Source organism: Taeniopygia guttata, chromosome 3, assembly GCF_048771995.1.
Source record: "Taeniopygia guttata chromosome 3, bTaeGut7.mat, whole genome shotgun sequence".
NCBI classification, from domain to species: Eukaryota; Metazoa; Chordata; class Aves; order Passeriformes; family Estrildidae; genus Taeniopygia; species Taeniopygia guttata.
This window is the reverse complement of record NC_133027.1, coordinates 114,138,232-114,148,526: the sequence shown is the minus strand read 5'-3', so window position 1 is coordinate 114,148,526 and position 10,295 is coordinate 114,138,232. Positions and strand designations below refer to the sequence as shown.

The window sequence follows — 10,295 nt, the reverse complement described above, 5'->3', positions numbered from 1 at the left end:
ACAGATCTGGAACACATGGTGTTGAAGCTGGCTGTTGAGCACAGGTGGTTTTGAGGCATAAGAGGAGACCTGGTCAGATCACACCAAAGCATGGCTGTGCTCCCTGTGCTTGACTTATTTGCTTTAATTATTTTTTTCCAGTCAGTGGCAGCAGGGTGGGCAAGGCTTGACTTCTGCCTCTTGGTGGGCGAGCATGGGCTGGGTCTGGCCCAGAACTCTCCCTGTTTTGCACACCTCTCCCACTGAGGGCTACCTGGAGGCTGGCACGGGCACTGCCACCCCGAGCGTGAGTCACGGCAGGTAAGGTGGCACGGCGCCCGCTGCCCGGCTCAGGGGCAGGCACCAGCAGGACTGCCAAGCTTTTTAGGGCAACCTGGTTCTGAGAGAGCTGCCTGCTTGGCTCCTGCCTCACCTGTCCAGCAAGGAAGCTGCTGGGTGCATGGCTAATAAATAAAATTATTGATTTTTAATTAAAATCACACTTGCTGCTGGAGCTGTGGGGGCCCCGGGGGCAGGGTCAGCCCCGTGCAGCTCCTGCCTCTGCTCCAAAGGCACCTGGGGCTTTCCTGCCAGGGGCTGAAGGGTTGGGATTTGGGGTGAGCAGGAGGAATAATCCATGACCTGTTTGCTGTGGAACCCCTGTGCATGGCAGGGAGCTGGGACAGCTGGTGTTGGGAACACCCTCAGTGGGCAGAGGCAGGACAGGGTCGCTGCTGCCTGGGGTGAGCAACTCCTCTTTTGGGTGCAGGACCTCCAGCTATTATGGCTGAGCATGACTTAAATTATTAAAGAATTATAACTAAAAATTCTGTTGTAGGTTTCAGAAGTTGTGCCCACTAACATGACTTATTACAGTTATTTTGCAGGCAGCCTTCCTGGCAGGGAGCAGAGAAAACAGGTGATTACACCTGAATAAGGAACCACTGGTTTGTGGTTTTCCCTGTGCTGACCTCTGTGTTAGCCAGTTACTGCTAATTCATGCACTTTGAGCAGCAATTAAGGCATATAAAATCCCATGTTGGTTGCAAACCTGTTTTGATTTTGTCAGTGAAAAGTCTGCAGGTGAGGAAGCTGCTCTGCTAGAGAGCTCTCCTTTCATGTCACACTGCCGAGCACAAACTGCTGTGGGGAAGGAGGAAGGTGAAAATGGTCACAGGACTGAAGCCTAAAAGGAAACCTCTGCCTATTTCCAGTTAAATCCCTATTCAACATTTTTTTTTCCTGGACAGACAGGACTTTTCCAAGAAAACCGTGTGAGGATATTTTTTAATGAAAAACTGCAATTTTAGGAAACAGCATTCTGGACCTTATGTACATTTCTAGTATCACTTCCTGTATATTTTTAAGCTGAAATCCTCTTAGCATGCAAAGTAAATAGATTATGATATACTGCAGGATTAAGAATCACTGTCTGGTGTCAGATTAATCCCTCATGTAGACCATCACTTGTACTGACAGAAATATGGCTGCAATTCAGCAAAACAGCTGCATGGCAGGGCCATGTGCCACAGCCCCTTGGGCAGAACGAGCCCCCCATCAGTGCCACGTGTTTTCCAGAAATTCCATTTCAATCCGTGGGACATTAAAGGCATGCTCTTCTAGCAGCTTGGTCACCACCACCTCAAAGCTCTCTTTATTTGTTTTTCCCTGTGGAGTGTACAAAACCTCAAACCAAAGCATCTCTTGGGAGCCACCCATGGAAAGGTGCAGGTTGGGAGGAACAGCACAAAATCACCCGCTAGGCATAGGGGAAAATGGACTGCAAATATTTTATTTGGGTAAAAGCAGAATTTTTGTTAATGAAATACTTCTAATGGCTTGTGGGTTTTTTTATTATTTTTCATTTTCAGTCCATTGTACAGATCTGTTCACCGCATAAAACCAACTTCAAGGAGCTTGCTGGCTTTGGGTTTCAACCACCCCAAAAAGCTCAAGATTAACCCACACCTGTGCCTGTGACAGAGCACAAATTATCCGTGTCCGTACGCTCTGCGCTCCGTCAGGTGGTGGAGGAAGGAGCCACGATGATGTTCGCCCCTCTTCTCTGCCAGAAAAAACCAGAGAGGGCTGGCACAGGTTCCCTTCTCAGTGCATTTTCTCTTTGTGGTTAGAGGAGGCAGATTAGAATCTGGACTCCAATGGAATGATGCTTAAGAGGCTCTGCATCTTTTTTTTCAAGGCAAAATAATGGTTATTCAACTAAGATGATATATCTAGATATGAAAATTGAGAGCATTCTTTGAAAAATGCTGCTGACTGTGAAAGGCTGCTCTTTCACAGAGGTATCCTGAGTGAAGATCTTATCTGCTGGTATCTCAATAGGATGGTTTTCAGAGCCTAAAGTGGAAATTCAAATCTGCTTCCAAGTGAAGATTGTAAAAACATATAATGCATAGAGAATTACAGATTTTCTCCTGAAAAGCTTATGGATTCATCCAAGAAACGCCACCAAATTTTTCAGCATTGAGTTTGTCTAGTAAATGGGGATCAGCAATTACTCGCTTTTTTGACATCTTTGATGAAAATGTCACCAAGTTGCCCTCCATAAGCAAACACAGGGCACTTTGTGTGTGGACTTATCAATACGAACTCAGAAATAATTTGGAGGTCTAAGAACAGGATATTTTCTAAGCCTGGTGTTTTGTCATCTGCCAGTGGTCAGACTCAGGGCTGGCTGGAATTTTGCCAAAGGACTTCCAGTGAACTTCATCACCTCGGGGAGGTTTCCTCTTCTCTGCTTGGGCAGCTCAGTCACACCAGCCCAAAGTGCACAATTTGGAGAGACCCACTGCCTCCAGTCTCCTGTGGGGGAAAGACAGGCAGGATCAAGCAGGCTGCAGGGATGGAAACACAGGTATGAAAATACCACCCCAACCCAGGGAGAAGAGAGATAATTATAGGCACTGTCCCACTTTGGCCTGGGGATGAAGGATGTAGCCCCAAAATGGTGAAGATGGGCTTATCATTCAAGGTAAGGCATTTCTCAGCTGTTTTCAAGCCCCTTCACACCCCACTGGCCTTGCTGCTCCTGGGAAAATCAGGGGCTGCAGCTCCAGGGACTGTGCATGCTGTTCCCTGGGATGTGAGGGGCTGCCTTTGAGATCCCTCACCTGCTGCTTGGAAACCTATTGGCAAAAGTGGAACTTTAGGGTTTTGTTACCTTTTAATTAGGCTGGGTTAATGCCCACGTGTGCCAGCCAGGTTTTAAAGTGGGGATGGCATTTGGCGTTCCTCACACGATGCCAATGTGAGATTTAAGCACAAATCCCATCCTGCACTCTGTGCCTGTGCAGGGTGGAAGCCTGAGCCCTCTGGAGATGGGGAGAACGTGTGCCACCAGCAGAGGTTATTTCATAACCCGGGCCAGGGCTAGCGTGCCTGCAAAATGCATGAAATGCTTTGCCTTGGAAAGAGATATAGTCTAGTGAGTCATTGCTTTCTTTTGAATTACAGATGAGTAGCCAGCCCTACATGATGCAAAGAAAAAAACTAGGTGTGGAGCTGGAAACAAAGGGAAACGTGTGTTTGTCCTGTCTCAGAGGGCCAAACACATTGGCTGGCGTGGGAAGAGGGGGTGGGCTTGGCAGCAGGAGGTGGCTGTCAGGGCTGTGTCAGGCTGTGGGAGCACTGGTGAGGGTGCACAGGACTCATTTGAGTGACTCCCTGGCTCCCTGACTTCAGGAAAGATTAAAAAAAAATAAATCTCCTAGCTCCTGAAGCTTCACAAGGAACCTTTACCAGAGCAGCAGCTCCATCTCTTGGCATGTGCACTTCACCACAGAGATAGAGATCTCCCTCCAAAACAGCATTCCCTGTCTCAGCATGGAGGGAGCAGTGAAAGTGCAACAGCACCAAACAAGCTCTGGATGGACACTGAGATTCCAGCCCATGGCTTGGCTCTTCTCTTGCAGGGAGATGGTGAGAGGCAGCCCTGACAAAATACAGCCCCTTGAAAACCCTCAGAGGTATTTTGAAGATGATTTGAAACTGTCCCTGATGTCCCACCTGAACCAGTGCTTGCATCCCAGCCCCCATCAGGTTATTCCAGTGTGGAAACATGAGCACAGCTTCACCACTGAGATGCTCCTCTCACTCCAGGGAGGTTATGAGGAGCCTTCATGGTGGGACTGTGTATGTGCCTTGGGTTTTGGGTGGCTTCAAGCTTTCTCTCCTTCCTCTCCAAATGACCCCTGCTGGAGGCTTCAAAAAACATGATTTTTTTTCTTTTTTCAGTAAAGCCCTGAGGAGCATCAGTGGCTGAAGGACTCTTTTGGCTTCAAAACTGTGTCAGGGCCTTATGCAGAGGGGTTTCTGCTGGTGGTTGCTCTGGGAAGGAAGAGAGTAGGTGGGCAGGTGAATTCAGGCTGGAAAAAGACCCCACACTCACCATGTCTGACCATGTAAGAGTTCAAGTCTGTTTGGGTAGGGTCCCTGTTGCTCAAGGTGCAAGGTCTGGAGTGCACCAGGTGGGTATTTGACCTGGGTTTGTGATTTGTGTCTCTGTCTGGGGAGATGTGAACAAGAACCCAGCCCTGCAGACCTACCTACTTGCTTTAAAAAAAATCCTATTTGCAAACCTCTCTGGTCACACTGAAGCAGCCCTGGCGGTGTCGTGTGGGAAGCCTGTGATGTGGCATGAAGCTTGCAGAGGTATTTCATGTTAATCAAAGGCTGAAGAGTGGTGATGACTGGAATCCTCCTTGGCTATCTGCATCTTTTCTGCTGTAGCACCCCGGCAATAAAAGTGCCACAATAATCTGCTGAGAGTTGATTTTCATTGTGCAGAAGAGAGGGATGTCCAGGAGCAGGGGCAGCCAGCACTGCAGCGCTGCTCCCTGAGGTGATGAGCTGCTGGTCCTCCAGAGAAGGAAAACATGCCTATCCTGACAGGAGAGCATCTCCCTGTGCCCTGGAGAGCTCTGATCGTGGGGCTTTTCATGCCCTCGATGATGGGAAGGCACACCCTGTCATTGAAAAGCCGCTAAGTCCTCTCAGACCTGCAGGGATGGCAGGATGGAGGCCGTGGTTTGCTCTGTCTCCACAGGTCTGAGGCAGAACAGAGGATTCTTCACTCTCCTGGAGTGGGAAGCGCAGAGAAACCTCTTCCCCGCGCTGCTGTGCTGCTCCCAGGAGGATACGCTTTTTCTCCTGGGATTATCCTCAAGGGCACCATGAAGGTGGGAAAAGACAAGAGTGGAGAGAGCAGAATAAATGAAGAAGCCCCAGGAAATTATTTTAAACGTCTGTTTTATTCAGATGAAGACTGCCTGGTTCCAGGCTGCAGGAATGATGGGGTGGAAGGACATGCCTGCTGGTAGGATCCATAGGTACCATTCCTTCTCACTGGGAATGCCTTGTTTCCCTTGAATAGCACAATACAAAACCATTCTGGATGACAGATAATCCACTGAGTGATAATATATTAAAAGTATCACCTGGTAGCCATAAGGAGCCATTGGCTTCAGCATCTTAAGTTGCCTGGTAGAAGATCAGTCTCTGGTCCAGGAGCAAGAGAGCAGTTGAGATGAACATTTTCCAAAGGGTCTTGTTTGCACCAAGGTAGGTGACCAAGGTATTTGGAGCCTTGGTTTTACTGATCCAACTCTGGGTGCTGCTACATGGGAACCCTGAACTAACCTACACAGTTGCTCAAGATTCCCAAATCCCAGAAAAACACAGAGCAGGAGGGACCTGTGGGATGGCCCTGCTCAGAGCAGCAAGGCTGGGCTGGCCCTCAAGCAGCACGGTCCTCCAGGCCACTCTAATGTCACCTCCAGGATGGAACACGAACACCAAATCCTGGCCGCTCCAAAGACTGAGGATGGGCTGCTCACTTCTCATCTGCTTCAGCCCTGCTGCAAGGCATGCACAGGGCAAGGAAAGCTGCAGGTTATCCTCATTGCTCCACCATCTGTCTTCATCCCCACCTCTGTGCCCAGCGGTGGGATCCTCTGGCCAGCCCAAAACCAGTCTGGCAAAGCCACCTCAGACTGCATTTGTCCTCCTGCCAGCTGAGGAGCCCTCAACAGCCCTTGCCCACCATCACCCTCCCACCCCTGGGCTGCAGGCAGGACACAGGTGGCCTGAGCTGGTGCTGGAGGGACACAGGTGACCCCCATGGTGGCACAGTCTTGCCTCTGAGCCACTACTAACGCTCTCCTCCGGGAGACAAATCTTGTTCAACAGCTTGAGCGCTGCTTGGCAGTGTGACAGCCAGCTGCTCTGGCAGGTCACTGGGAACAGTTTGTTGCACGATCCCCACAGTTTCAGGGAGGAGAAGCTTCCTCATAGCTGAGAGCAGCAGCACCGAGATGCACCTACAGGAGACGGGCCGTGCCGGGTCCGTCCCTGCCGCGGCCGCTTGCGCCGGGAATGGTCACCCCTGTCCCCAGCACACTGCAGAGGAGGGCAGAGCAAATCCTCCAGCTCCCAGCTGCAGGGATCCTCCTGCAGAGTTGCCTGTGCAAGAAGGGCCGGGTTTGGGTGTGCTCCCCTTAAGTGGCACCAAGCCCAGCATTGTGCCAGCTCCCGCTGAGGCAACGTGCGGGAAGCGGCGTCGGGGACGCGGCGGGTGGAAGTGGGACCTTGGGAACGGGCTGTCCATCAGGCACCAGGCTGCTGCTGGTGTCCAGGGTTTGGGATGAGTTCAGCCAAAGCCACAGGTCACTCCAGCTAGAAGGATCTGGTCTGATTTGCTGGGTACTGGTTCCTGTGCTGGTACCCCGCTGCTGCAAGACCTCTGAATTTCCACATGCCATTAAAAGTCAGGACAAAATGGTGATAGAAATGTTTTCCCAGAAGCATAAAATTACTGTTATATGGATGGCTGCTCTTCTCCAAAAACCTTGGTGTGCACTAGAGGCTCCCCTTACCCTACCAGCCATCTTCCTCTGCAGCCCACAGCTGCTGCCTCCCTTCCCTGGGTCAGCAGCTCAGATGGAAGTGCCCCATTCTCTTCTGCACAAGCAGCTCTGTGATGTGTGCTGAGATCAAAACACCTACTCCCGGGTCACAGAGGTCACACTTTGACCCACCAGCTTTTAGCAACGGTGACCACTCGGTTGCAGTGATTTCTGGAACCAAAGAATGCTCTAACCACGCCCTTGGGTAAGTCCTTAATGATGTATGGCAAAGCTTTCTTCTGTGCATCATTCTCCTTATACAGCCTGAGTGTTTGGGCTTGTTATAGTCTCTGTTATACTCCAGAGATTTCCAATGAATTTCTCAACTTATTCATTCAATTGCTTATGTGAAGGCAAGGAGATCTTCCACAGAGCTCGGGGAAGGAACAGTTAACTGCTGGCTAACCCAGCTGCAAGCCCAGGGACCCCACCAATGTCTCCAGACCATCACTGCTGCTGTGCTTTACTTCACTCTGTGTCCTGAGGCCACCAAAATCATCCTGAGGCCAACGGAGAGGTCCTGTGAGATGAGGATTTCCCTCTGGTGTGACCCTGATGTGGTGACCTCTGGCACCTGGTCCCCAGCCTGCGCCCATCCTCCACCCAGTGGGAATGCACAGGGGCCTGCAGGAAGCTGCAGAGGTGGGGCTGCTGTGTGTTCTTCCTCAGTGCTTCAGGACTGGTAGAACAGCTCTTAGAGCACAATTTTACTTGGCACAGGCTGGTTTTGTAATGAAAGAAATAAATAAGTGCCATCCTGCTCTGCTGGAAGGTTGAAGTGTTTCCTTTCTTTCTTTTTTTTTTTTTTTTTTTTTTAATGATCTATTTGCACTGAGGCCAAACACCGAATACTTCGGCCTCAAAAAGAAAAGTTTAAACAGGAATTGCAATTTGGAGAAGGCTAAAACACAGGCACTCTTGTGCCTCCGTGGGTTATTTTATCATTTGTTATACTTTATTTTAGTTTTCCTTTATTGCAGAGCTGAGGAAGGCGTTTGTGCTGTGTGCTGCTGACTCACCAGCTCCGAGAGAGGCTCGCCCTGCGCTGTGCTCTGTGTGCACCTCTGCTGACTCCCTGCCACCTGGGAGCCCAGAGCAGGCCAGCAGGGAATGTCCCCTGGCAGATGGGGACACGGTGGGCAGGGTGGGGTTTGCCTGGCTTGGAAGTGTGCGGGACAGGGAGAGGGATGAGATGTGGGCAGTGTGGGCAGGGATGGACACCTCTCCTGGCAGCACCTCGCTCTGCAATCAGTCTGAGTTATAGCAAAGCCATAGGGAAACACCTCACCCCCTCTCCCTGCAATCTTCCTCTTGGAAGTGCCAGTCCAAGGGCTGGTTAGCTGGTTAGGGTGAGAGAAACGTGGCTGGAGGATGGGAGCTTTATGTGCTGTGCTCAACACAAAGCAGCAGGTGAAGCCCTACTCTAGCAGAACCGTGCAGGAGCCTTGCTACCAATTCCAGCAAGAGCCCTGCAGGCAGACAGCTTGCATGGACAGGCTTGGGGAGTTTCAGGAAGCTTCAGAATAGAGTAAATAATAATAAGCAGAAATAAAATAATAAATCAGAAATGGGTTACCTGCTCTGAAGGAATGGTTTTCATATTTCCTAAAAAAAAAAAAAAACAAACAAAAACATCCACCATGTTATTTACATTCCATTTAACTCACTGAAAAACCCAAACAAACAGAGATATTACTTTCACTTTTTTGATAAAAAAAGCTATTTTGTATGGTGTTATTCAATGGATGAATTAAAATACTTAATATATTGCTTACGCAAGTCTACACACGTAGGATATGTATATTCCCTCAAACACCACAACAAGTTAAAGCAACCATGATTTTTGTGGATGAGGCTGTGTGGAGGTGCAAGGCCAGCAGCAGATCAGGGAGCCCAGGTGGTCCCAGCTCAGTGGAGAGCTGCTGCAGACTGGGATGGGCAGTCTGGGACAGTTGTGGCTGCAGCCCTGCATTGGGGCAGCCCTGGGTGCTGGGCTGCCTGCCTGAGTGCTCACCTCCTGTCTTGGGAGGCCTGTGTGCTGCCAGGTTGCTGCTTCAGGATGGGGCTTCATGTTGCAGCTTGAGCAGAATTAACAGCTGCCAACATCAAAAAGAAGTCCTGCTGCAGGCAGTGTCCTTCTGCCCCTCGCTTGGTGCTGGCCGTGCTGTCTTCTAATCCCCACACAGGGCAGGTTGGTTCATGGGATGGGCAAAAGCCCACGGGAAAGAAAACTAGCAGCTTTTCTGGGGTGGGTTAATGTGCTGTCAGCTCCCTGCATGGTCCTGAGAACATGGGTGGGAGAAGGTGGTGAGGGGGCAGCAGGACTGACCCTCTGTGGCAGCGGCAAGTTCAGCTTCACTGCATGGTGGAAGTGTGCCCATAACTGGCTTGTTTGAAATGATCTCCTTCAGCTGTGGCTGGAGGAACCACCTGGACTCCCCATGGCTGGGGACTGGCTCCATTCCTACCTACCTGTCTGTAGAGCACAGGACACCCGGACAGGGCAGGAGACAAAAATCCTCGTCTCACCCCTTGTGCAAACACTCTGACCTATTCCTGCCTGGCTGCTGCGTGGGACAGCTCTTCAACCACGACCTTCTGGTGCTGGCTGCTGCTCTGCTGGGCTGCTGCACTCCCTGGCTGTGCTGGGATGGAAAGCCCAGCACTGCTGAAGCCAGGCAGAGCCCTCGCCTCCTCCAGAGCCCCGTGCACGCTGCTGGGAGTGACAAACCCTGCCTGTTCCTGTTAAATCAGGGATACTGCTGCTAGATAAGGAGATCCAGGTGATGGTTGACTTATTCTACTTTCCATCAGCCAGTAGCTGAGTCCTTCTGCCTTTCCCTGCTAGGAATACACAAACTGAGCTCATGCTGCAGTGCCTTGTTTTTTTCTCCTGGTTCCAAATGCATGTTCAAGATATGAATTACCAATATTTCTAGCTTCATCCCCCTGTGCATATTTGAAAGAGACTTATTCACCTACCTTCCTGGCTGCTGGAAAAGGTTTTCTGGATCAGGGAGGCGCTGTGGCCATTTGCTGCAGGCTCAGTGTCCTCTGCTTGTCTGTGGCCTGTGGGTCTTGGAAGACAAAACAGAAGAGATAGAAGGGGAGGGAGCAATGCCTGCAGAGCAGAATAAAGCTGTTCTGTTTGTTTTCTATCTTTTCAAATATATAGCAGCCTGTGTAATTTCCTGGCCACAAACTCCAGCTCTTTTCCATCAGATGCCAGTAGGTTTGTTGACTGACTGTCACTGGGATCGCTCATTTGGCCGTGCAGTTGCTCCAGCACTGTCCTGTCATTCAAAGCCGAGGTATAAAGCTGGTGTGTTTTGAGTAATTACAGTTTTGTTAAGCAGGACAGGCTGGGGACGTGTAATACACATAGAAGGCACC

General features: G+C 50.3%; 1 protein-coding gene across 11 annotated transcripts in view; it reads right to left on the bottom strand.

Annotated features, from left to right (window-relative positions):
* Positions 1-1,745: 1,745 nt before the first annotated feature.
* Positions 1,746-10,295, bottom strand: part of WDPCP (WD repeat containing planar cell polarity effector) — a 144,827-nt gene continuing 136,277 nt past the window's right edge. For 10 of the 11 annotated variants that reach the window (XM_072927656.1, XM_072927659.1, XM_072927658.1 and 7 more), the window contains 3 exons: positions 9,885-9,979; positions 8,479-8,507; positions 1,746-2,802 (listed from right to left, as the gene is read on the bottom strand). In XM_072927656.1, coding sequence (XP_072783757.1) covers positions 2,752-2,802; positions 8,479-8,507; positions 9,885-9,979 — 175 coding nt within the window. In that variant the 3' untranslated portion in view covers positions 1,746-2,751. The remainder of the gene's footprint in view (positions 2,803-8,478; positions 8,508-9,884; positions 9,980-10,295) is intronic. The other variant, XM_072927664.1, reaches the window with a different exon arrangement.